Genomic DNA, 27,981 nt, shown 5'->3' with positions numbered 1-27,981 from the left:
CAGGGGATGGTGTGTGAGCTCCCTGCATCTCTGCTGTGAGCAGGTGGGGGAGTCACATCGTCTTCTGAATTGTCTTCACGTGATGAACTTTCTCGCCGAAACCTGTAGTAGGTGACTCTCTGTATCACCAGCTCCTAGATTTGGGTACAGACACGTGGGACTTACTTCTCCACGGAGGCCCCGGTGGTGCGGCCCTCTGCATTTGAAGAGTTCAGCTCAATTCCTGGCTCTGGCACTTACAAGCTATGGGAGTTCGGGCAGGATGCTTATTGCCCCTAATCCCCAGTTTCCTCATCTACAAAACACTTTATATGGAGCCCGATAAGAACTGCATGATGAGAAAACGAATACAAAGCTCCCAGTGTGCCTGGCAAGCCAGCCTATGGTGGCTGGTGTTAGTTTACATGGAGACGCCGGGTTTGAGGTTTCTGGCGGGACCGTCCATGTCAGGCTCACCCACTGCACAGGTTCGGTGTCCTGGCATTGCCGGGGATAAGAACGCACTTGTGTGTCTGCTCGCTCCACTTTGCTACCAGCCCAATGACCCTGACCTAACAAACCTGATAACAGATCTTACCCTGGGCCAGACACTGTTCTGAGCACTTTACAGATGTAACTGCTTTCAATCCTCATAAAAACAATGCTAGAAGTGGCATGAGTATTCCTGGTATATGAAAGGGGAAACAGGCACAGAGAGGGCAAATAACGTGCCCGAGGCACATCAGTATACATGGAGCACAGTCTTAAGGATCCTTTTCTTTGTTTGTTTGACTCTCAGTGCTTATTACAGCCTTACTTATAGAGTTGGTAAAGTCCCACTGAAAGAATAAATGCATCAATGCATGAACGAGTAACTGTCTCCCCACAAGTTTAGGATTAACAGGGAAGTTCTTCCAAGCCTGTGGATGAACTATGAGGGCAGCACTCCCAATGGCCCCTAAGCAAGGGTGGAGTGGTGGGTGTGGGTGGAGAGAGAGGCCATCAGAGCCCCTCCTCACCTGCCCCCTGCTCTCCACAGCACTGAGGTTGACGAGTTCACTTAGGGAGTTAATGTGAATGTCCATCAAATAGGCAACGGCTGACTGATTCTGCCTGTACTGCCTCCAGGATCCTCTGCAGCCGACCTTCCTGTGGGATAGGCTGTGCTCACAGAGGCTGAAGGCAGAAGACCTGCCTGGGCCCAGATATCAGCCTTGACGCTGCCAAGCAAGATGGTCCAGGCAGGTCACTTCACATCCCTGTGCCTCTGCTGCCCCATTTGTCAAGTGGGCTGACAGCAAGAATTCTCTACCCAGGGCAAGGAAGCAGGAAGAAGAGGTGTACAGGAGGCAAGATAAGGCCCATCCTCTCCCAAAGTGTCTATGCCTCAATCCCTAGAACCTGTGAATATGCCACTGTACACGGGCCATTGCAGAGGAGGTAAAATTAAGGGCTCTGAGACAGGGAGATTACCCTGGATAAGCTGGGTGGGCCCAGTCTAATCACATTACTGAAAAGTGTAGAACCTTTCCCTGCTGTGGTCAGGGGAAGATCTGACAACAGAAGAATGGTGGGAGAGAGGCAACATGGAAGACAGAGGAAGGGGCCACAAGCCAACAAATGCAGGCAGCTTCTAAGCTGGAAAAGGCCAGCATAATATTCTCCTCTGGAGTCTCTAGAAAGAAATGCAGCCTCACTGACACCTTGATTTTAACCTGGTGAGGCTCGTTTGGAACATCTGACCTCCTGAACTGTACGAAAATAAATGTGTGTTGTTGTAAGCTACAGGAAACTGATCCGGGATGTACAGAAAGGACACCTGGCATTGATTCTGCTGGCCCACCTGTTCCTTCTCCTAGATTTCTGGCTGGGAGCCCTGTGGCCCCTCAAGCATTTCACCTCCCGCAGGAAGACTTCTCTGCTTCTCTCTCCTCTGTCTGAAAATTGCACCAGGTTCCCTGCAGCTCACATAGCTCCTCTCTGATGACTCATTTACTTGTCATCCTCCCTACAAGACGGGCAGCTTCTTAAGGACAGAGACCAAACCTTAATCCGCCTTCGTTGCCCCTACACCCAGCACAACAGCCCTGCACTCGGTACACATTTGCCTCTGGTTCCTGTATGAGGTCCACTCGCTCCCATCTCTGCGCCCACCCTGCCGTCTCCAGGGCTGCGTTTCTAATGGCACCTCCCAAGAAGCTGCAAAGGGTCTTCCCGTGGCTCAGCGAGTACTAGTTGGTTCCTCTACCACACACGATGTATGTGTTTTTAATGAGGATTTTAATGCATAATTTCTCCAACAAGTTGAATTATCTGTGGCTCCAGGGAAAGTGATTTGCCTTGCCTTAATGCCAAATGAACTTTCAGAGACGGAATCTATTAGCCTAAGAAGGAATGACAGTCTCTCCATTCTCATTTGCTCCCTGAGCCATAATGCAGACTTTAGTAACATCATCAAGAACGAGTCCTTTACCTAAGCCTCATGCTGCTAAAGCCCATTTGGACAGGGAGCTCGCCGGTCAACTTCCTTGGACCATTAGAGAGCCACCTTTCCTGTCTCCAAAAGCCTGCTTGGCCTCACGCCCACTCTGCAAAAAATATTCAGCCAAAAGCAGGGTGAGAACAACCTCCCGAGTCACCTTGAAAGTTTATGTACTCGCTTTTGGAATTGAGATTTTTTGAATGTCTGCCAACACCCAGCAAAGCGAAGAAGAAAATAAAAGGGAAACTCTTTCAAAGAATTTCTGTTTGTTTGTTCATTAATTTAGACCGCGAGTATCTTGGTATGTCAGGTGCTATTCCAGGAGCTGGGGGACAGAGCAGTGAACAGAAACAGATTCCAGCCCTGGTTCATGAGCTTCCATGCTGGTGCAGAGAGTCAGATAATACGGAAGTGCACAAAGAAGTCATTTCCATTAATGACACACACTGCGAAGAAAATTAAAGCAGAGGAAAGGGCCACAGAGTGACTAAGGGCGGCAGAGGGAGGAGTGTCAGGAAAGGCCTGTGTCCAAGGAGGGCAAATCTGAACTGAGATCTGGTGAATGGGAGGAGGCGTCCATGCAGAAATCTGGGAACGGCCATTCCAGGTACAGGGTGTGAAAGGTGCAAAGGCCCTGAGGTGAGAACAGTGTAGATGTCTTAGGACACCACTGTGGCTGAGTGGAGAGGGCGGGGGCAGGGCATGAGATGAGGTAGGAGAGGGAGATGAGGGAGCTAGCAGGGGACACCTAAGGCCACAATAACGAGTCCCCATTATAAGTACCAGGGGTGTCACTGGAGGGTCTTAATCTACAGTTGACACAATCCGATTTATGTTGTACAAATCTAACTCTGGCTGCAGTATGGAAAATAGGCTACAGGGAGGCAAAAGAGAAAAAGACACAGCCACTGCAGGTGTCCACACTGCGGTGACAGTGGCTTGGAGTTAGAATAATCTTAACAGGAGCCAGGGGCAGTGGTTCATGTCTGTAATGCCAGCACTTTGAGAGGCTGAGATGGAAGGATGGCTGGAGCCAGGGAGTTTGAGGCTGCAGTAAGCCATGATCGCACCACTACATTCCAGCCTGGGTGACAGAGACAGACCCTCTCTCAAGGAAAAAAGAGAGAGAGAGAAAGAGAGAATGACTTAAGCAGGGATGCAGGAAGCAGGTGAACTGTGACTCTTTTGAAAGTGGAGCCCATGGGACGGGCATGTTAGTTTTGGATGGGTGAAGTTGTGCTCTTGCTCTCTCAGTCCCGCTGAATAATGTCATTCAGCAGAAATGTCACTCCAGCTTGCGTCATTAGAGCTGGTCATTAACATCTGGAGTGGACTCCTTTGCTCCCTGGCATTAGGCACAGCCAAGGAACTTGCTCTGGCCAATGAAATACAAGTAGAATTGCCATGTATCACTTCTGGGCAGCAACTTTAGAAGCCACCGCCTGACTTGCCCCTACTCCTTGTTCCTGTTGCCACATGCATGCAGATGGAGCCTCCAGCAGCCTGGAACCCAGCATTGTGAAGAGCAGAGCCCTGGGCCAACCCGCGATGGCAGAGAACATGAGCCAAAGATACACCCTTGTTGGCTTAAGTCACCAAGATCTTGGAATTGTTACCTTGGCCTAACCAAGCCCCACCCCAGTGATACATTAAACTTAATGGGCCAGGTGCAGTGGCTCACACCTGTAATCCAGCACTTCGGGAGGCCGAGGCGGGTGGATCACCTGAGGTCATGAGTCCAAGACCAGCCTGACCAACATGGTGAAACCTCGTCTCTACCTAAAATACAAAAATTAGCCAGGTGTGGTGGCGCACACCTGTAATCCCAGCTACTCAGGAGGCTGAGGCAGGAGAATCGCATGGACCCAGGAGGTGGAGGTTGCAGTGAGCTGAGATCACACCACTGCAATCCAGCCTGGGTGACAGAGCAACACTCCGTCACAAAAAAAAAAAAAAAAAAAAAAAAAAAAGTTAATGGCCAGGCATGGTGGCTCACACTTGTAATCTCAGCATTTTGGGAGGTCAAGATGGGTGGATCACCTGAGGTCATGAGTCCAAGACCAGCCTGGCCAACATGGTGAAATGCCGTCTTCACAAAAACACATAAAAATTAGCCAGGCATGATGGCAGGTGCCTGTAATCCCAGCTACTCAGGAAGCTGAACCCGGGAGGCGGAGGTTGAAGTGAGTTAAGATCATGCAACTGCACTCTAGCCTGAGTGACAGAGCAAGACTCCATCTCCAAAAAAAAAAAAAAGTTAATGAATAACTTCAATATATGTCTATTGTGGCTTGACTCAGCTATGAAAGAATAAACTTCATCGAATGGTGAACTGATATTCAGACCAACTATTTCAACATGATTTGAACTTGACATGGTACATGAAGGCATGGATACCTCCAGGGAGAGCTCTGGGTATCCTGTGAATATACAATTTCACACATGCATGGCATATTAAAGCAACAGATTCTTTGGTAAAGAAAAATGCTGTGTCCACATACTATACAACATGCTAATCTTGTCAATTAAAAAAGATTCAAATTGGGATTAAGATGACTTTCAATTATAAAACTGTCAGACAATCACCAATGATGGCATTGTATGGGAAATATACAGAAATTCAGGCTACAAGGATACTCATCTGACAAATGAGAAAGGCTAAACTATGTTTGCTATTTCTTTGAATAACATCTAGGTCTATGGCTGGATGTGGTGGCTCACACCTATAATCCTAGCACTTTGGGAGGCCGAGGAGGGCAGATCATGAGGTCAGGAGATCGAGACCATCCTGGCTAACATGGTGAAACCCTGTCTCTACTAAAAAAAAAAACAAAAAAGTAGCTGGGCATAGTGGCAGGCGCCTGTGGTCCCAGCTACTCGGGAGGCTGATGCAGGAGAATGGCGTAAATACGGGAGGTGGAGCTTGCAGTAAGCCGAGATCGTGCCACTGCACTCCAGCCTGGGCGACAGAACGAGACTCCGTCAAAACAAAAACAAAAACAAAAACAAAAAAAACTTGTAATTAAAAAATAAAATGTCTAGGTCTGTGGATTCTGCAGTGAGTCATTTAATGGGTTTAAGGCTTAAGAGTAACAAGGCATGCAAAATTCAACCAACCCTGGTCGGGTGCGATGGCTTATGCCTGCAATGCCAGCACTTTGGGTGGCTGAGGTGGGAGGATCTCTTGAGCCCAGGAATTTGAGACCAGCTTGGCCAACAAGGTAAAACCCTGTCTCTGCAAAAAATTGAAATATTAGGCAGGCGTGGTGGTATGTGCCTGTGGTCCCAGCTACTTGGGAGGCTGAAGCAAGAAGGGTCACTGGAACCCAGGAGTTTGAGGCTGCAGTGAGCTACAATTGCATCACAGAACTCTAGCCTGGGTGACAGAGCAAGACCCTGCGAAAGAAAAGAGAAGAGAAGAGAAGAGAAGAGAAGAGAAGAGAAGAGAAGAGAAGAGAAGAGAAGAGAAGAGAAGAGAAGAGAAGAGAAGAGAAGAGAAGAGAAGAGAAGGAAGGAAGGAAGGAAGAAAGGAAGAAAGGAAGAAAGGAAGAAAGGAAGAAAGGAAGAAAGGAAGAAAGGAAGAAAGGAAGAAAGGAAGAAAGAAAAAAGAAAGAAAGAAAGAAAGAAAGAAAGAAGGAAGGAAAGAAGGAAAGAAAGAAAGAAAAGGGAGGGAGGGAGGGAGGGAGGGAGGCAGGAAGGAAGCAAGGAAGGAAGGAAGGAAGGAAGGAAGGAAGGAAGGAAATGAAATTCTATCAACCCGAAGACGTCTTGTCTAGAGGTGTGCCATAATTCCAAGTGGACAAGTGAGTTATCCCTGAAGTAACCCAATCAAAGAAAAGATTCTGACATGGCGAGTTTTTCTGGGTCAATTTAGAATCAACACACTCCAGAGATTTTGCCCTTGGGATATTAAAGCAGGTGTCCTGAGTTATTAGGCCCAGTGGGACTAGCATAAGCTGGGCCTTGAAATAAATTCACCAATGGCCTCTGTTGGGTGTCGAAGGTTCTGCATCTTGACTCAATCCTCCTTTGGAAATGGGAAGAATCACTCAGATCTGTCCTGAGCAGCAGCTAAGGTGAATTTAAGGGAAGTGTGTATGTCTTAGCCAAATGCAGAGAAAAAGAAAAAAGGAATCAAAGACAATCACAGCACCAGGTATGGCCCCTCCTGTTACTCACACCTGTAATCCCAGCACTTTGGGAGGCCAAGGCAGGTGGATCACTTGAGATCAGGAGTTTAAGACCAGCCTGGCCAACATGGCAAAACCCTGTCTTTACTAAAAATACAAAAATTAGCCAAGTGTGGTGGTGGGCACCTGTAGTCCCAGCTACTCAGGAGGCTGAGGCAGGAGAATCACTTGAACCCAGGAGACAGAGGTTGCTGTGAACTGAAATTGTGCCACTGCACTCCAGCCTGGGCAACAGAGCAAGATTCGGTATATATATATGTATGTATAAAAGACAATCATAGTTCAACCAGCTTATTAAAAACTAATTAAAAGTTAAAAGCAGCACAGGCTAGAAATGGAGCTGTGGCCCCAAGACTGCTCATGACCTGAGCGGTCAGATCCACCCCCACCACGGGGAGCAGGACCATAAATCCGGTTAAGAGCCAGCTGGTGCACTCGTACCCGCTGGTCATTATTGGGCCAGGCCCACTAAGATGGTGTCTTTTATTCCCAAGCTTGTTTATGTGCAAACAGGGTTATGTTGAGGGAAGAGAAGCACATTGCTCAGTGGACAGAGGCTTCACAGGGGAAAGGTCCACCGCTGTAAGGAGTCAGCCCTGGGATTAGCAGGGGCAGATCGTCTCTCCAGCCTGGGGATGAGGGTGGACAGCATGAAGCAGACCCAGTTCCCTGCTCCAGAAGCGGAGGTTGCGGTGAGTCGAGATCGCATCACTGCACTCCAGCCTGGAAACAGAGTGAGACCTTGCCTCCAAAAAACCAACCAAACAACAACAACACAGTTCCCAGCTCCTGCACAGGAGAGACCCACGACATCTTCATGCTCTTTCTACACGACCCAACTCCAGAAAAACCCTCCCACTCCTCAGGGCTCAGCCTCATCTCGCTAAACTCGAATCCAGTGTTTTCAGGACTGGTGAGATTTGCTTTGTCTTAAGTTTTGTGTAACTGGGGGGCTTGAGAAGGGAGGAGGTGGGAAAGGAGTCAAGGCTGCAGGGAAAGCATGGAGCAATGTCTAACATGTGGTGGGTGCAATAATGGCTCCCAGACGTCCACACTCAAATCCCCAGAACCTGTCATGACCAAAGGGACTCAGCAGATGTGATTAAGTAAAGGATCTTGAGATAAAGGGGGATTATTTTGGATGATCTGGGTGAGCCCAATGTGATCAAAGGGGAATTCTAAGAGGAAGAGGGTCAGAACCAGAGAAAAATGTGACTGTGATGACGGAAGCAGAGGGCTGAGTGATGTCTTTGAAAACAGAAGGCCACAAGGCAAAAATGAGGGTGGCCTTGAGAAGCTGAAAAAGCAAGGAGTGAACTCTCTCCTGGGGCTCCGGAAGGAAGAGGCCTGGTTGACGCCGTGATTTTAGCTCAGTGATGCTCATTTTGGACATCTGACCTCTGGAATTGTAAGACAATAAATTTGTTCTAGGTCCCTACATTTGTGGTGATTTGTGACAGCAGCAAGAGGAAACTAACATAGCAAGTGTTGACTCAACATTGGTGATAGGTTCTTGGAAACTAAGACTTTAAGCTAAATACAGTACTTTATGCCCTAGGAACCGAAGTCTTGTTTGTATCAATTTGTCCATGCTAAAGTTCATTTCATAACACAATACGTCATATTGCTTAAAGTTGCAGTTCCCATGCACCCCTGGATAATGTTAAGTCAGGATTTACCCCTGGACAATGTTAAGTCAGGACAGTGTAAAACCACAACCTAAGACTTTTCCTCATCCAAATCCCCTCATTTCCACCTTGTGCTACAATGGCGTTCCCTTAGCACAAGACGCAGGCAGGTTCTGCGAAGAAGCTGTCACGGAACGGCCACTCCAGGTTCGTGTTTCTTGCACATAAGAATGTCTTATAATTTGATAATACGCTGGTTAGCAGCATGTTGTTTTATGACATTTTAGGACATTCCGAATGAGTCCCAAGGTTTGTATGAGCCTACGGGTCATTAGATTAAATCAATATATAATTTTCTCCTCTTTTCAAAAGAATTCTTATACTCCTTGCTACGAACAAGTATAGAGTTTCTGTCTGCCATGTGTAGCGGTTCAGCTCTACTTTTCCTCAACAGAAAAATGAAGGAAAAATATATTCTGGGCCTGGGATAAACTTGCTTTGTAATTGTTTACGTTCAAATCGAGCAGACCTTGGCGTGATCAGATTTCAATCTGTTTTATATGTAGAAATCTACACACGTGTAAACGTAAGGGTCGGGAACAGATTTCCCTATGAAATTCCCAAGCGCCAGGAGTGGGTTATGGAAACTCTTGCTCTGTGTTTCTGTGATAAAGGTCAAGGAAATCCTAGCACGGTACCTCCTGAAGACAGAAACTAGGGATTCGCCCCATATGGCATCTGCCACATGGCTTTGTCAAAAGATAGAAGGGCAGTCCTCATACTTCCTCATGAACAGCATCACCTAGAGGGCTTGTTCAACCCAGACTGCAGGCTCTCAGCCCCAGAGCTTGTGAATCAGCAAGTCTAGGGTGAGCCCAAGAACGTGCATTTCTAACCAGCTCCCAGGGGCTGCTGCTGCTGCTGCTGCTGGCTGGGGCTACACTTTGAGAACGACCATGGCAGAGAGATAGATCATGCTCAATACAACGCCCGATGTCTTACACGTCCTGAGAAAGGTCATCACTCTATCTCCCAACCGGACGGTCCCTGCCAAACTGTTGAACACATACCGAAATTGATGATGTGCCTCTGTCTCCTTCTTGACTCTAAGCCAAAGGTTCTCCAGTTTGGCCACAGAGTGCAATCTATTAGACAACTATTCAATAGACAACTATTCAACCCCTCTACGCCCAGGCCTCACTTCAGATAAATCAGAATGAGAATGGAAGTGGGCCACAGGCAGTCCTCAGTGGTTTTCAAAGCTCCACAGGGGATCCAAAGTGCAGCCATGACAGAGAACCGCTTCCCTAAGCAAACATGAGGAGTGACATCATGATGCCTCCTGGCTGAAGCTGACCATTTGACAGGGCTCCAAGCCAGGTCTAGACACGGGTCTGTCTTCTCCAGGGCTGGACCCAGCCCTTTGCACAATGACACACAATTGGTGCCCAATTAATGACTGCTGAGTAAATAATACTAATCAACCAACGAGCCTGCAGAGGGCTAGCACCTCCTTCCTCAAGAGCACCGGGATGAATACACAGAGGCAAACTGGGTCATCTTAAATCATTAGCCTTCACAAGGCAAATAAACATATAACAACAACAACAACAAACTCCTCCGAGAAAGTTCGACTCCACAGTCACAAGTTGAAGTGAACATCATGACCACGATGGATGAAAACTAGAAAAGCATTTTTCTGTCCAGAACAGGGGCTGGCAAACTAACCTACAGGCCAAATCCAGCTGCTATCTATTCTTAAAAATAAAATGCTATTGGCATTCAGCCATGCTCATTTGTGTCTGCACTGTCTATGGGGGCTTACACAGGACCTCTGCAGAGGTGAGTATTTGCCTCTGAAATAGTATAGTCCCCAAAGCCAAACATATTTACTTTCTGGCCCTTTAAAGAAAATGTTTTCCAACTTCTTGCCCTAGAGAAATGAGAGGACATACACACACACACACGACGTAATGGTGACCATCTTTAGGTGGTGGAATTATGAGTGGCTATTTCTTTTCTCTATTTTTTTCTTATATCCGCCAACTTTTCTTTAAGGAGCATGTGTTTTTAAGTAACGGACTAAAGAAGAAGAATAAATAATCCATTTTAACGCAGGCAGTGACAAGTGAGCTTCCCGGCGTGGGACGGTACCTTGTTTCCGATGGCCTTTTTGGGTGGGAAGTTGTAGGCCCTCACTTGAGGGTACTTGTTTTGTAACTTGTGGTGCAAACTCCTGAACTCTGTATACCGGCGATAGATGTTCCATTCATCGTCTTTTATCCGGATGTAGACCTGTCAAGAAAGAGACAGAAAACGTAAATTCCTTTTAAAACCCTTATTATAAAGGAGTAGGATTTCGGCAATGCTTTCCCCAAGAAAACCAGTTGCAGCAGGAGTCACATCTGTGTTACACACCACTGGATGCCCAGTTCCTGGCATAGAGCAGGGACTCATTTGTGCCGGCTGAACAGATGGCTACAGGAAAGAATGACTAAATCAGGCAAGTTATGGGAACAACATACTGTATGCTATTTTCCCAATATCAACAGAGATCCACAGCCCAATTAATAGCAGAGATACATTTTCATGTTTCTGTCATGTGTGTATTGCAGCACTAACAGCTTGCCGGTGAGAGGCTAGTCAACCTTTCTGGCCACTTGTTTCCTCATCTGTAAAACAGAGCTGAAAGCAGCACCTCACTCCAAAGGTGGTTTGTAGAGCAATGCGCTGGTGCCTGGGACCACTCCGACCACCACAAAGACGAGGTAGAATTCAGTTTCAGAAAGAAGGGAGGGGGCCAGAGCTGAAATCTGCCCCACTACACAGAAGGCCATGTCCTGATGGGATAAGCATAACCGGGACATAGAATTTCTTCATTTTAATCAAGTTATGACTCCTTAGAGAATACTCTGGGGACACAAAATGTGAGGGCTGTTTCATCAGCTTTTTGCAGGCCTTAGCACCTTCCAGGGGCAAGTAGCGACTTCATCACAAGGAAAAATAGAGAAGGAGGAGAGACATCAATCCACTTTTTAAAATTACATGAGTTAAGAACAGCCCAGAGAGAAAAGTCCCCAAGGATAAAGGGCTATTGTAATTTATACTCCATGAATGTCAATACACATCTTTAAAACCTGTATGACCATGAAAAGAGGCATCTCTAATGTGAGTGATAAATTCTGTTCCTACGTGAAGCCACCCATCAACTCCGAACACAGACATTATGTGTTCGAACTCTGGTATGGCGACCATAGAATGTCTCACATTATTCTCTGAACAGGAGGAAGGACTAGAGACTCAAATCACACCCAACGTTTCAATTAACGAATGGATAGATGTTTTTGATGGAGTGAGATGGAGAAACAGAATGCCTGTCAAGTTTACAGAAGTCCCGGGGTCTCTGATGACCTTAAGGAGCAATAATGTCATCCCATTATTGTCGACATCACATCACCAAACCTACAATCAGATCAGTTACTCAAGGCTTCTTCAACAAACAAGAAATATTCATCTCTAATTTGTTCAAGGTAATGTTTGAGGGGTCTTTGTATGAGCAGCTGAATGTAGTTCTCATCCTATATATCTTTTTTTTTTTTTTTTAAATGAGACAGTGTCTCACTCTGTTGCCCAGGCTGCAGTGCAGTGGCATGATCTCAGCAACCTCTGCTGTTAGTGCTGCAATACACACATGACAGAAACATGAAAATGCATCTCTGCTATTAACTGGGCTGCGGATCTCTGTTGATATTGGGGAAAATTGCATACAGCATGTTGTTCCCATAACTTGCCTGATTTAGTCATTGTTTCCTGTAGCCATCTGTTCAGGTTCAAGCAATTCTCCTGCCTCAGCCTCCCGAGTAGCTGGGATTACAGGTGCCCACCACCACACCTGGCTAATTTTTTGTATTTTTAGTAGAGACGAGGTTTCGCCATGTTGGTCAGGCTGGTCTTTAACTCCTGGCCTCAGATGATCTGCCTGCCTTGGCCTCCCAAAATGCTGGGATTATAGGCGTGACCCATCATGCCTGGCTGTCACCTTATATATCTTGAATGGCCCATACCTGCTTCTGATATATTCTTATAAAAGTCCAAACATCCCTTGGAGAGTGGCAAGTTCAATCACTTCTCTGGTCATCATACGTAATACTAATTTTCTAGATCAGGGTGGGCAAACTATGGCCCATGGGCCCAATGCAGCCACATTCATTTGTTTTGGCTGCTTTTGCAATACAGACAGTCCCTCACTTAGGATGGCAATTGTCTTGCAATTTTTCCAGTTTATAATGGTAAAAAGCAATAAGCATTCAGTAGAAACCACACTTCAAATTTTGACCTTTTTCTAGGCTAGTGATGTGCAGTATATTTTACATGAGTTGTTCAACACTTTATTATAAAGTAGGCTTTGTGTTAGATGATTGTGCCTAACTATAGGTGAATCTAAGTGTTCTAAGCGGCTGAAGGTGGACTAGGCTGAGCTACGTTGTTCACTAGGTGAAGCGTATTAAATGCATTTTCAACTTACGATATTTTCAACTTACAATGCGCTTATCTGGACATAACCCCATCATAAGTCAAGGAGCTTCTGTACAGCAGAGTTAAGAAGCTGAAACAGACCATACAGCCTGCAAGGCTAAAAGTATTTTTTCTGCCCCTTTACAGAAAAAGTTTGATAACCCCCAATCTAAACAATCAAGAACTCATTATTGTTATTTTTCCACCAACACATCCAAGATCTGGTGTGGCGAGGGGCAGTCCTTTCCAAACCTTACCAGCCACTGGGTGGGTTACATTAACAACCTGAGTGAGGCCCAGGAATCCCCAAAGCAACCAAAGCTTCTCCAGTGATTGACAAGTGGGCAATTTCAGGAACCCCAATGTAATGCACAAACTCACCCGTCAGACAAGTCATGCAACCTTTCTGGTCATTCATTTCCTCATCTACAAAATGGAGCTGAGAACAGAATCTCCCACCCAAAATGATATGGAAAGAATTCAGGTATACAAGCAGTGCAGCTATGCCCGGCATCACTCGGGCCCCACTACAGACAGGGAGGAACTGGACTTGGGTTAAGAATGAGTAAAGATCTGGACTTGCAATTGTCAGCTCAACTGAACAAAAGGTCACATCCAGATGGGACAAGCACACGTGGGCGTACACCTTCTTTATTGCAACCAAGTAGAGAAAACACGAGCACTGCTTCAGCAGCCTTTTACAGGCCCTAGCATCTTCCAAGGATATACAGCAACTGTAATACATCACAAGGGAAACTAGAGATGTGAGAGAGAGATCAATGCAATTTAAAAAATTACTGAGTTAAGAACAGCCTACAGGGTAAAGCCTCCAATGATGAATGGCCATTGTAATTTGCATCAGTGAATGTCAATACGCGTCTTTAAAACCTCTTTAACGTAATAATAAAAACAAGTCTCTCTCCTGTGAGTGATAAATTCTGACTCTACATTTTTCATAAAGGACATGCAAAAGCCCACTGGTTTTGCTCCCTGGAGGCCTGAGTCTCCCCCTTCTTCTCCAACTGCTCTCTCTCCGCCTTCCACACGGGCACCTCCTCTCCTGCCCACACCCTGCCTCTTCCTGGAACACACATGCGCACTCCCATGCCTGCACGTTTCATGTTTAGGCCAATGACTCCAAAATCTGTATCTCTAGTCTGGACCTCTGATACAAACTCCAGACCAGGTCGTGCTATCCCCTAGGTACCTAAAACTCATCAGGCCTAAATCTGCACCCAGGATCCGCCCACCTATTATGTGTTGAGTCCTATCCCAAGCACTTCACACAACTCACTGCCCAGCCTTTGTTATGTTAACCTGCAAGGCCGATGGTACGAACACTCCCTTTTCAGATGAAGTAATGGGCTCAGAGAGGTCAGATCACTTGCCCAGGGTAGATGGGGAGATAAGGAATTTGAACCCTGTCCTCTGCCTCTAACACTTTCTATCACAGTGTTACCGGCCAGGGGTTCTGATCCAGACCCCAGAAGAAGGTTCTTGGATCTCAAGCAAGAAATAATTTAGGGCAAGACTGTAAAGTGAAAGTAAGTTGATTAGGAAAGTAAAGGAATAAAGAACCACTACTCCATAGACAGAGCAGCCCTGAGAGCTGCTGGTTACCCATTTTTATGGTTATTTCTTGATTATATGCTAAACAAGAAATGGATTATTCATGCCTCCCCTTTTTAGACCATATAGGGTAATTTCCTGCTGTTGCCATGGCATTGGTAAACTGTCATGGTACTGGTGGGAGTGTAGCAGTGAGGATGACCAGAAGTCACTCTCGTCGCCATCTTGGTTTTAGTGGGTTTTGGCCAGCTTCTTTACTGCAACCTGTTTAATCAGCAAGATCTTTATGACCTGTATTTTGTGCCGACTGCACATCTCATCCTGTGACTTAGAATGCCCAGCCATATGAAGATGCAGCCCAGTAGGTCTCAGCCTCATCTTATCCATCCCCTATTCAAGATGGAGTTGCTCTGGTTCAAGCATCTCTGACAACAGCAGTCTGCAGCAGTCACCCAGAATCCTGAAGGCACCAGGAACCCCAGGCCAGCAATGTGGGTAGCTGGAACCAGGAGCCCTTGCCTTGTTCTCCTGAAGCCCAGGCACCTCTTAGCAGACCCCGTGTTCTTGAAAAGGCCTCCTTGCTATCAGACGTTCCAGTCTCACCTCATTTGTGCCTCTCCCTTTGGATCTAATCGAATCCAGTCTAATGCCATTAAAATTACCCGAAATTACACCAATGGCTGATCCACAACCACAATGCTCCAAACATCCAAAGTTAGGAAACTTGCTCTGCAAATTAACTTGTCCTTGAATTATATATACTTAACCAAATCACGGACTTATTTCACTAAGGATTTCAAAGGGCTTAGGCCCCAAATTGTTAAGAGTTTTTTGTTTTGTTTGTTATTTGAGAAGCCTCTCCCCTCCAAATTAAGTTTGATCAGCCCCAATTCCTTCCGCTTGAGCCGTAAAGATAATAATTCCTCGGAGGGATGAAAAGAGTTGGCCTCTTCTGACACAACCAAGCTCCCTTTTAAAACAAGCAATAAAAAACCACTTTATGTCAGATCTCCTCGACTCAGCAAAAGAAGATTAAATCGGAGGGTAATATCTGTAATCGGGCATCGGGGCAAACCCTCTCTTGTTCATTTTAGGAGGAAGTTCAAATCTGAAGATTTCTTTTCCACTGAGAAGAATTACCCTCACAATGTCTGGAATAACAGTGGAGGTAAAGGGAGGTTAAGGGGAGAAAAAAATGCAAAAACTTCAGTCCATCAATGAACAGAATCCAGAACAAGCTCGAGCACAGATAAGGTCTCAAGGAAACGCTTTCTTTTTAGAAGATGAAGAGCGTCTACCAGAGTGTTCTTATGAGACTTTCCTGTGCCCTGTTCTAATCAATAGTGCTCTCCTGCAGTGCTAGGCACTATCCCCTAGATTTCTTCCCTTTTTTTTTTTTGAGATGGAGACTCACTCCGTCGCCCAGGCTTAAGTGCAGTGGCGTGATCTTGGTTCACTGCAACCATCCATCGCCTCCCGGGTTCAAGCGATTCTCCTGCCTCAGCCTCCTGAGTAGCTGGGATTACAGGCGCCCACCACCACGCCCGGCTAATTTTTGTATTTTTGTAGAGACGGGGTTTCACCATGTTGGCCAGGCTGGTCTTGAACTCCTGACCTCAGGTGATCCACCCATCTCGGCCTCCCAAAGTGCTGGGATGACAGGCGTGAGCCACCGCACCCAGCCTTCCCCCTGTTTTTGAACTTGACCTAAATGGAATCAGTGTATGCTCCTCTGGGTCTAGTTTCTCTCACTCAGTACTGTGGACGTGAGATGCAGCTGTGTTGCTGTGTATGGCCCTCAAGTTCCTTTGCACTACTGCACAGTATTCCACTGCATGAATATTTCCCTGTTTGTATCTACCTGTTCTGCTGGGGTGGACATCGAGGTTGTTTCCAGCCGCAACTTTGATGAATAAAGCAACTATGACTATTCACATGTGTGGCTTTTGCACTCGTGTCTTTTGGGGTCATAGACTTCAGTGTGAAAAGTGAAATCATAAAGCGAGGAGGAGAAAACATGGCAGAATGTCTTCGTGACCTTGGGCAGGAGAAAGGATTCTTGTGCAGGGCACGAAGGAGCCTTCTGGGCGCTGGAAACATCCAGGATCTGTATCTGGGCAGTGGTTATGAATGTCTATACAAAAGTAAAACTAATTGAACTACAAACTTAAGATTTATACACCTGATCATATTTACGTTAATCCTGAATTTAAAAGCAAAAACACAACAAAGCCCTGCCTTCACTGTCCTTGGGAGAGTGAGCTTTCACCCTAACTCGTGGGGTGGGGAGGTCTAAGCCAGGCCGTAGATGGGGCAGGAGGCAGTGCCAAGGCTCTGTGGGTGCGCCTCCAGGGGGACCTCACACATCGTCATATGTCAGCATCAGGAAGGAGCCCAGACACTGGACTCTGGCCTGAGAGAGAAATGGGTTTGAATTCCAGCTCCACCCCTTGCCAGACAAGGGATCCTGGATAAGTTAATTTACCTCTTCGAGTCTCCATTTGGATAAATGAAGATAGTGCTAGAGGCTAAATCTTTGGGAGAGGAGGAGAACTGGGCAATTGTATTCGAGACAACATTTTGTACACATACTAAAACATCTAACAACGAAGCAGTCAACGTTCCAGGGTAAAATTTATCTCAGACACACACACACACGCACAAACATGCACTCCCATAGTGGGGTGGAAAAGAAGAAGTGGGGAGGGAGTCAGGCAGACAGAGAGAAAGAATGAAGATGTAAAAGCTTGCTTTAAGTGGTTGAAGCCCTCAATCTGGTTTGAGGGTGTGCCAAGCATAGGAATGGGCATCTTTAGCCCAAAGCATGTCAGATCTCAGGTGCTCCTGCAAGAGGCAGAATGGCAGCGTGAAAGGGCACAGCTGTGTAGGGAGGGAGGCCTGGGTTCACATCCTCACAATTCCCTTTTCAGCTGCTGTGACCCTGGGGATGACATCCCACCTTGAGACTCATCTTCTTCATCTGTTAGACAGGCCAGTGCAATGTCACTGGGTGGTTGTGAGGTATCGTGCCTCGCCCATGCCTGGCAGGCAATAAGCAATGGCAGCTGTTAATATTGTAACCCTTATCACCTTCATCATTGGCTGCCTTTGTGTACATGAACTTCCCTATTACAGAATTAGGGCTAATTATAGGATGTGCAATCATGAAATTAAAGCAGGTAATTACCATGCCTAATTAATTGTCAAATGCTAGGCAGGCGGGGAAACACAAACATAAAGCACGCTCTGTAGATTGGGCAGCTAAGCATCCCCTCTGCTTCCAGAAAACTCAACAGTAACAGCAGAGTTCAGGAAATGACCTTTTTGAGTGGGTTTCTGAGTGCTAAAACAAAACCCGGGAAGCGTTCCCCGCGCTTCTGACTCAGAACGAGCTCAGTGCACCTCTCTGCTGGCTGCAGGCCGGCCTGGGCATTTATCCAGCCCCTGCCACACAAGCCCCCAGGTTCCCGAGCAAGAGTGCTGTTTTAGGAGGAGGACCTCGTAGGAGATACTTGATGGATGTTGTAAACCCCTGCAAGGATCAGACCCCACAGAGAAACCCGCTGACATGAAGGCGGCGAGAACTCAGAAATAAAACAGTCACTGACACACAGCGAATGTGGAACCAACACGTCCGGCTTCCTGCAGCATCGACCAAATGCCTCCCTCTCCATTTCAAACTTCACGTAACTCCTTAACAATCCAAAGTCCTGCACCTCAAAACTAAATACTTTTTTCTGCATGTTGTAATATTCAAGAGTGAAAACTAGTATTAACTGGAACTTTCTTGGACATACGGAAAAAGTTGTACCATTTCACAACACCTGTCATGTGCCAGACATGTTACGCACAATGTTCACAAAAGCCCTGCGATTTATTTCTTTTTATTTTTTTTTTTTGAGATGGAGTTTTGCTCTTCTTGCCCAAGATGGAGTGCGATGGTGCGATCTCAGCTCACTGCAACCTCCGCCTCCCGGGTTCAAGTGATTCTCAGCCTGCCTCAGCCTCCTAAGTAGCTGGGATTACAGGCACAAGCCACCACACCTGGCTAATTTTGTATTTTTAGTAGAGATGGGGTTTCACCATGTTGGCCAGGCTGGTCTTGAACTCCTGACCTCAGGTGGTCCACTTGCCTTGGCCTCCAAAAGTGCTGGGATTACAGGCGTGAGCCACCCTGCACCGGGCTGGCCCTGCAACTTTGTATGCCTTAAAACAGACGTGGAGCAACTAAGAAATGCGCTCTCTATCCCCTAGGGAGTGAGCAGCGGAACTAGCACTGGGCCTTCAGTAATATGCTGCCCCCAAAGCCCATACCACATGTTCTCCATCTCAGAGAAAAACAAGTGCTATCAACTCTCTAAAACCCCGATCCCCTTTATGCAGATTGTTGAATGCAGAGAGAGTCAGACGACATGAGGATAACAGCGATTTTTCAAAAAATGGTTTCAGGTTCCCAATTCATTTTGCTTCCTTAATAGCCAGGGAATGAAATGATTTGTGTTTTGGTTCAAGGCCTGTGTTAATGTATCCTGAAAAACTTTCCTTTTAATGAAATGGCTTCATGTGTTATTAACTATAAGTGTCCTCACTGCTAGAACAAAATGCCTGAATTACCGTATGGCCGTGCCGATAGAGGGATATTATTGCAGCCAAATGCCGAGAATAAGATGAATAACTCAGCCCAAGAAAAATGACTTCTCAGTTCACTGTGTTATGTAAATGAGACAGACGAGTACAAGAGGAAATGCATTATTTACTAAGAATTGCCAGCACCATTCCACAGACCTTTGAAAGAAGGATGTAGCGTAAAGGTTTGGATGTGGCAGAGACCCAGCCAGTCTCTGCTTTACCTGGAACCAGTACAGTAATTGTAGCTGAAGAGCAGCCTCTGTGACTCGGAGAGAACTGAGGTGCACACATTATGTTCACTCCATTTCAGCCCATGCTCTACTGTCTCTGGACATTTGACTCAATGCTTCTGAAAGTGGCATGGCCGGAACTGCCCAAAGACCAGCTTTCCAACCCCCCGACACTGCCTGCGCTGTTTATTAGTTTTGAGACATGAAGAGAACTGGGCGCTAGGTTGAGGGTATGTACTCCTCCTTCAAGACCCTCCTCAAACCAGGTCTCTTTTCGCAATCCCCACTGTCCCCCAGGCAGAACCTCCTCAGTCACCACCAGGTAGCCTGTTGTATACCAAGCTCAGGGCTGGGCCCTGGGGCTATCATGGAGAACAAAACCAGGCAGGATCCCCACCTCCCAGGGCTCAGTCCTCGGGGACCTCAGCCGACATGATGCCAATAATCACCCATAGGAATACAGGCTTTCAAAGGGAGATGAGGGCTGCGGGAGGGGGCCTGGTTCTGCCAGCGGCACCACGCCTGGGAGTGGGGCTGGGTTCGCTGAGCTTTGATGTTTGATCTGGAACCAAAATATTGAGTCAGAGGTTGGGCACGGTGGCTCACACCTGTAATCCCAGCACCTGTAATCCCAGGCTGAGGTGGGCAGATCACTTAAGGTCAGGAGTTCGAGACCAGTCTGGGCAACATGGTGAAACCCCGTCTCTACTAATAGTACAAAAATTAGCGGGGCATGGTGGCGGGCACCTATAATCCCAGACACTCAGGAGGCTGAAGCATGAGAATCGCCTGAAACTGGGAGGTAGAGGTTACAGTGAGCTGAGATCACACCACTGCACTCCAGCCTGGGTGACGGAGTAAAACTCCATCTAAAAAAAAAAGAAAACAAAGGAGTCAGAATAGACAGTCCTGGAAGGGAAGCAGCTGTCGGGCAAAGGGCAGGGCAGAGGGGATATGTGGCAGAGGCTTGTGTAACAGGAGACAAGTGAAAGGAGGCTGGGGCAGCTGGAACAGGGAGAACGAGGGACCTAAGAGGATGCCAGAGGTGTCCAGGGCCCGGTCCGGGACGCTAGAGGATGATGAAGTGGGTGGAGCCACAGAGCCGGAGCCATAGCTGTTCCCTCTGTCTGGAATGCCCTGTCCCTGGAGAGACTCGATGCCTATCCCCACACTCCATGAGGCTTCTGGCTCAACTATCACGGCTGACCCCAGCACAGACCACCATGCGGCATGCTAGGTAGACCTGTTAGTTGTCTTTCTCCTCCAACCAGAGGATGAGCTCCATGAGGACACGAATCTCGTCAATTTTATCCAAAGGAAGTACAAAAGAAACACTCAGTATATATTCCCAGGACTAAATTTGTAAGAAGGACAGAATGAATGAATGAAGGAAGGAAGGAATGGACAGGTCAGAGCAGATGCAGGCAGTGTATATGCCTGTCCATGAGAGCACTGCCAGGGAGCGTCTGACAGGTTCTGCCCCTCTCAATCCCACAAAAGCAGGATGTCACCTGTGTGTCTGTGCGTGCGCCTGATAGATACATGTCAAATACACGAACCGGGGGCTGCTCAGAGCATGGGACTGTCATCTACAGTTCTTATGGATTTGGAAGAGGAAAATGAGAGCATGGATCTTTGCCCTAGTGAGCCATAGTCATTTATACACAAATGGGTTTTCTTTCACTCACTTTTAGATTACTGGAGAAAGAACACAGATGTATGTCTCTAAGAGAAAAGGAAATATTTTTAGCACTACTGGCCATGGACCATGGTTGGCCCATTCATTTTTACTTGCCATAAGCCCTGATGGAGAGGAATTTGCCACTCTCCCTTACTGAGTCTGACTCACTGGACTAGCACAGAGCTAGTTATTAGTGAAACAAGGACTGAAGCCCAGGTCTGCCTGACTTCATGGCCCACATCTTTGCATCACTGGCCACTGCCTTTTCCTTCACACCTAGGAAAGCTAGGGGAAAAGGTGGGCACTCTTGTTCCCATAACTCACTGAATTTCTGATTCAGGTGCCCACCCGTTGACTCTAAAACAAAGTCTATGAGTAGATATGCCATGGACTGGACCATTTCCAACAAAGGAAGATGCAAACGGCCTCTGTTAGAGGACTCATGGAACAGTCTCCACTTTATGTCACCCTGCTAAGTTAATGGACTTGCCAATCCCCTCGGAACCCACCAGGGACCTCAGAGCCCAGGCAGCCAACTGCTATGGCCTCTTTCAGTCCCAACTGCTGCCAACACCAGTCCCTGCCAGAAAACTAAGGAGGAGACAACTTAAGCATGAAACTATCCATGCTTTGGTTCATGGCTGTTGGGCTAGCGCTCCAGGTAAATCATGGTGAGGCAGAAAGCTGACCTTTTCAAGGGAGTGGTGGACACGAGCAAGGCAGGAAGGCCCCTCTCAAAGATGCTCTGAAGACAGGGACTCCAGGAGGGGGTTGCCACATCTGCAGGCAGCTTCATCTGGTAGTAGCCATTAAAAGTTGTCCCCGCTGCCATATCTCTCTCCCATGATCCTTATGCTGCTGTATATACAGTTTTTTTAAAAGTTCTAGCCTGATGTTATTATAAATGGGACTTTTTTCAGATGGTTCATTGTTAGTGTATATAAACACACCAGATTCTGTATGTTGACTTTGCATCCGACAACTTTATTGGATTTACTTATTAGTTCTGGCAGTTGTGGGTTTGTTTTGTTTTGCTTTGGTGATCTCTTTAAGGTTTACTATATGACATGATATCATCTGCACATAGAGATAATTTAACTTCTGCTTTTCCAATTTGGATGCCTTTTCTCTTTCTTGTCTAATTGCTCTGAATGGGGCTTCCAGTACTATATTGAACAGAAGTGGCAGGAGTAGACATCGTTGTCTTGTTTGTCATCCTAGAGCAAACGCTTTCAGCTTTTTACTGTTAAGTATGATGTTAGCTGTAGGCCTGTCACATACGGTATTCTTATACTGAGGTACATCCTTCTAACCTCATTTGTTGGGGGGTTATCATGAAAGGATGTTGAATTTTGTCAAATAAAATACTTAGGAATAAACTTAACTAAGGAAGTGAAAGATCTATATGCTTAAAAGTATCAGACATTGATGAAATAAACTGAAAAAAAAAACCTGCAAATAAATGGAACGATATCCCAAGTTTATGGACTAGAAGAAATAATATTGTTAAAATGTCAATACTATGTAATGTAATCTCCATCAAAATTCCAATGACAGTTCACATAAATAGAAAAACAACCTTAAAACTCATATGGAAACACAAAAGACCTTGAATAGCTAAAGCAATACTGAGAAAGAACAAAGCTGGAGGTACCACAGTCCCTGATTGCAAACTATATTACAAAACAACAGTAATCGTTTGGTGCTGTCATTAAAAACAGACACATAGACCATCAGAACAGAACAAAGCCCAGAAATAAATCCACACATATATGGTCAACTAACCTGTGACATAGCCACCAAGAAAACACAATGGGGAAAAGACTGTCTCTTCAACAACTGGTGCTGGGCAAAATGAATATCTGCCTTCAAAATAATGAAATTAAACTCTTGTCTTACACCATATAAAAAATTATCATGAAATAGATTAAAGACTTAAGTGTAAGATCTGTTAAACTCCTAGAAGAAAATACAGGGAATGAGCTTTTAGACTCTGGTCTTGGCAGTGATTTTTTTGAATCTGTTGCCAAAGCACAGGCAAAGTAAGCAAAACAAAATAAGCTGCTCTACATCAAACTAAAGAGTTTCTGTGCAGCAAAGGAAACAACACAATGAGAAGAACCTATAAAGTAGAAAGTATTTGCAAACCACATATCTGATAAGGAGTTAATATCCAAAATATATACAGAAATCCCAAATAATCTGATTTTAAGATGGGCAAAGGACCTGAATAGATATTTTTCCAAAGAAGACATACATAGCCTACAGGTAGATGAAATGGTGTTCACCACTCATCGGAAAAGTGCAAATCAGAACCACAATGAGATATCACTGCACACCTGTTAAGATGGCCCTTCTCCAAAAGACGAGAAACAAGGGTTGATGAGGGTATGGAGAAAAGGAAACTCTTGTACACTATTGGTGGCAATGTAAATCATGGCAAATAGTATGAAGGCTCCTCAAACAAATAAAAATAGCACTACCATACAGAATCCAGCAATCCTACTTCTGGATATATATCTAAAGTAAGGCAGGGTGTGATGGCTGAGGCCTATAATCCCAACTCTTTGGGAGGCTGAGGCGGGAGGATCCCTTGAGGCCAGGAGTTCAAGACCGACCTGGGCAACACAGTGAGACTCCGTCTTTACAAAAAATGTTTAAACATTAGCCAGGTGTGGTGGTGCATGCCTGTAAGTCCCAGCTACTCAGGAGGCTAGGGTGGGAGGATTGCTTGAGCCCAGGAGGTGGAAGCTGCAGTGAGCTGTGATTGCATCACTCCAGCCAGGGTGTGAGAGCTGAGACCCTGTCTCAAATTAATTAATTGAAAAATAAAATGAAACTTTAAAATAAAAAATGAAATTAAATAAGTACCTTCAAGAGCTATCTGGACCCCCATACTTATTGCAGCATTATTCACAAGATATGGAAACAAACTAGGTGTCTGTCAACAGATGAATGGATAAAGAAAATGTGGTGTATGTGTATCTCTACATACACACACACACATAAATATATCACATATGGAATATATGTGGTACACACACACATATATGCAGTGGAAAAATATTCAGCCATAAAAAAAGAAGGGAATTCTGCCATTTGTGACAACATGGATAAACTGGAGGGGATTGTATTAAACCAGATAAGCCAGACACAGAAAGACAAATATTGCCTGACTTCACTTACAGGCGGATGTGTGAGTGAAGTTCTATGGATAAACTCATAGAAGCACAGAATAGACGGGGGTTGCCAGGGGCTAGGGGGATGGATAGGGGAGATGGGTGATGCTGGTCAAAGGGTACATCTTATAACTTTCTTTTAGAAGACGAGTAAGTTCAGCGGATCTGATGACACCATGGGGATTCTGGCTAACAATACTATGGTACTGTTTACTTGAAATCTGATGAGAAAGCGGACTTTAAGTATCATCATCACACACACACACACACACACGCTCTCTTGGGGAGGTAGTGGATATGTTAATCTGATTGTGGCAGTCATTATACAACGTATACGTACATCAAATCATCATGCCTTGAATATATACAATTTTTATTTGTCAACATTTAAAAATTTAAAAACAATTTAGCTCTGCATCCCCACCCAAATCTCATCCTGAATCGTAGCTCCCATAATTCCCACATGTTGTGGGAGGGGCCCGGTGGGAGATAATTGAATCACGGGGGCATGTCTTTCCCGTGCTATTCTCTTGTTAGTGAACAAGTCTCATGAGATCTGATGTCTTTATAAGGTGGAGTTTCCCTGTACAAGCTTTCTTTCCTTCCACCATCCATGTAAGATGTGACTTGCTCCTCCCTGCCTTCTGCCATGACTGTGAGGCCACCTCAGCCATGTGGAACGGAGTCCAATTGAAACTCTTTCTTTTGTAAATTGCCCAGTCTCGGGTATGTCTCTATCAGCAGCACGAAAATGGACTAATACAGAGGTGATATGCAATGAAAAAGTTCTAGCCTGGCCTCAGTTGTGTTGTGTGGATATAAGGCACAGGCCCAGCTGTCACATCTGGGTTTGAGTAGCAATGCAGAGAAACTGCCTCCGCCCCCAACCCAAGTCAGAGCGACAATGACCGCTGGTGGGCAGTGGTGCCCAGGATCCTGGCGTCCTAACAAGTGGCGTCTTCAGCATGTGCAGCAGCAGCAGGGGCCACAGAGAAAATCACAAGGGTCAAGTCCCTGAGTCCACGTGAGGCAGCTCCTGGGAAACTCAGAAATAGCTGGAGCCACGGCGATGGGAGCTAATTTCCGGCAATCAAGCTGCTGGGGGCTCCAGCGATCATAGCAGGGGGATTTAAAAGGAAGTATGACTTCATCTTGCAGTCACATGTCGCAGTCTGGATATTTGAGTCATGCACATGATCCCCCCTTAGCCATGTGCATTGCTAAACTGGCTGCTCCATTTGCAGCACTGATATTCTGCAAAGAGCTTTCTATTTCCCTGGGAAGGTAGAACAGGCTTCTGCTTCTCTCTTCATAGATATAAATACCTGCCAAGTCTTCCTGGGATGGGGGGAGGCAGCAAGGAACAGAAGCTGGAACCCTGTTTATTCTGAAATCATGGACTTGAAACACTGCTTATGATATATTGATAAGTATGATTCTAGTCACGTGTGTGTATGTGTATAATTAAATCCCCAGAAATAAGACTGGGATACAAATTAAAACATTAACAGTGGCTGCTATTTCCGAATGGTGATAGATTTTTATTTTTCTTTATCTTTTTTCAAGATTTCAAAATTTTTTTCTTCTACTGAACAGACTTTGATAGCAGAAAAATTAAATTACTTATTTTTCAAGTAAGTGGGACTTCCGGTTGACACTGTGAAGACAACGCACTTCCAACCCTCCATCTTCTCCCCAAATGCAATCGGATAGAGGCTAAACTGCAGAGGTACTTGAAAAGGCATGGTCACCTCCGAAAATGAAAGGCACATCTCTGTCGTTCAGGAACAAAGAGGCAATGTACAAGAGCGAAGGGGGAAAGTGAAGCTGACCATGGAAGCAGGGTCCAGCGCAGGCTGCAGGGCCAGGGCTGAGAGCTCGCTGGGGACTAGACCCACGGCAAGAGATGGAGCCCAGCACCCAGAGCAAAGCCACAGCTGAGGCCCAGAGTGTTCAGGGTGTTTGAGATACTGATCTCCACATTGGCCTGAATATTTTCTCATATATAAGAGAGAGAGAATGTGTGTGCGCACATATATATTATTTTTTTTTTTTTGACACCGAGTCTCACTCTGTCACCCAGGCTGGAGTGTAGTGGTGCAGTCTCGGCTCACTGCAACCTCCGCCTCCCAGGTTCAAGTGATTCTCCTGCCTCAGCCTCCAGAGTAGCTGGGATTACAGGCATCCGCCACTACGCCTGGCTAATTTTGTATTTTTAGTAGAGACGGGGTTTCACCATGTTAGCCACGCTGGTCTTGAACTTCTGACCTCAAGTGATCTGCTCGCCTCAGCCTCCCAAAGTGCTGGGATTACAGGTGTGAGCCACGACAGCCGGCCAGCCTGAATATTTTCTATCATAAAAAATTTAAAGGAAAACTCCTCTTGGAAGATGTGATGCTTCAAATTGTTTTCCAATCCCAAGCAGAATTGCTGTGACAGATGGGAGGTTACTTTTCACCCTGCAGCCTCAGCACCAGAGCCTTTGAAAAAGCTTCTGATAGAGGAGACAAGTTTTAAGAATAGAGTAAGTTTCCATTTGTCTTGGAGAGAAGGAGAGAAGGGCTGCGGTGACAACTTGCTCTGACTGCAAAATTCCACGTGGGCAGGAGGCCAAACGTGCCTCTACCCCTCATCATAGTAATAGAAGCAGCAAAACCACCTCTGGAAATTCCTTCCAAGTCAGCCCAGCTGCACATTCACAGGTATCCAATCTCTTTAAGTTCACCCAACGTTTATTGAGCACCTACTAGTCACCAGACTTGCGGTGGCTCCAAGGAGACATGCTGGGCTGAGTCAATAGTTCAGAGCAATGATTACAGGCACAATAAGATTAAGACTGCCTGGGACAGAATTTTGATTTCATATTCTCATTAGTGGTATGACCTTAAGTAATTTGCTAAACCTCTCCATACATGCTTCCTTTTCCTAAAGTAAAATGTGGGCAATTACCACATCTACCTTCTAGGACTGTGTTTGAAAATCAACTACTTTGCTTAACACATAAATATTTAACAAAAGTTGGCTATTATTAGCAAAAGCAACGTGCCTGTTCTAAAGAAGTTCACACATTTGGCTGGGTGCGGTGGCTCACGCCTGTAATCTCAGCGCTTTGGAAGGCTGGAGCTCAGGCGTTTGAGACCGGCCTGGCCAACATGGCAAAATTCTATCTCTACTAGAAGTACAAAAATTAGCCGGGCACAGTGGCATGTGCCTGTAGTCCCAGCTACTTAGGAGGCTGAGGCTGGAGAACTGCTAGAACCTGGGAGGCAGAGAGGTTGCATTGAGCTGAGATCGCACCACTGCACTCCAGCCTTGGCAACAGAGTTAGACTCTGTCTCAAAAAAAAAAAGAGTTCACACATTTGTGAGGCAGCCAGCCAGCCAAAAAGTTATAGTCCAGTGGAATAAGTGTTATGGCAGAGAGACGCACAGGAGGCCAGAAGATAAGGAGAGGTGATACAGAATGCAGTTTCCTGGAGGAGGTGATGTCTTGAAGGATGAAGAGGAGCTGGCCGGGGGAGGAGGAGGTAACAAGAGGGAAGTCCAGACTAAAAATATAGAAGGAGTTTCCTACTTTGGTTTCACTAAGACCTTTCCAAATAAAATGTTCTTGACAATAAGAAATCAGTGAGAATATAATGGCCTTAAAAATCATCTTGGCATTTGAACAAGCAATACCCTCAACTCTGAAAATACTAAAGAAATCACGATGCCCAAAAGACAGTTTTACAGTTTCCCTCCCTAAAGGGAAGTTTCAGCCGCACTAGGCCTGTTCGGCTGCATCTGGCTGCGAGACGTGTTTGGGTGATGAAGTGTCATTCAGCCAAACAGCTCTTGTGTGAAGGAATGGGCTGGGGAGGCCGTGATTCAGCTAGAATGGCCGTTAGCACGGCACCGTCT

At 46.0% G+C, this 27,981-nt stretch overlaps 1 protein-coding gene across 5 annotated transcripts in view; it reads right to left on the bottom strand.

The window, feature by feature from the left end:
• The window catches only part of LOC105467916 (sorting nexin 29), a 590,024-nt gene that overhangs the window by 87,473 nt on the left and 474,570 nt on the right, over positions 1–27,981 (bottom strand). For all 5 annotated transcript variants that reach the window (XR_011616096.1, XM_071083656.1, XM_071083660.1 and 2 more), the window contains one exon: positions 10,434–10,574. Coding sequence is in view for 4 of the 5 variants with exons in the window: in XM_071083656.1 (XP_070939757.1) it covers positions 10,434–10,574 (141 nt within the window). In the remaining variant the exon portion in view is untranslated. The remainder of the gene's footprint in view (positions 1–10,433; positions 10,575–27,981) is intronic.

This window comes from Macaca nemestrina, chromosome 18, assembly GCF_043159975.1.
Source record: "Macaca nemestrina isolate mMacNem1 chromosome 18, mMacNem.hap1, whole genome shotgun sequence".
Classification (NCBI taxonomy): Eukaryota; Metazoa; Chordata; class Mammalia; order Primates; family Cercopithecidae; genus Macaca; species Macaca nemestrina.
The sequence above is the reverse complement of the archived record's forward strand: the minus strand, read 5'-3'. Positions and strand labels throughout refer to the sequence as shown.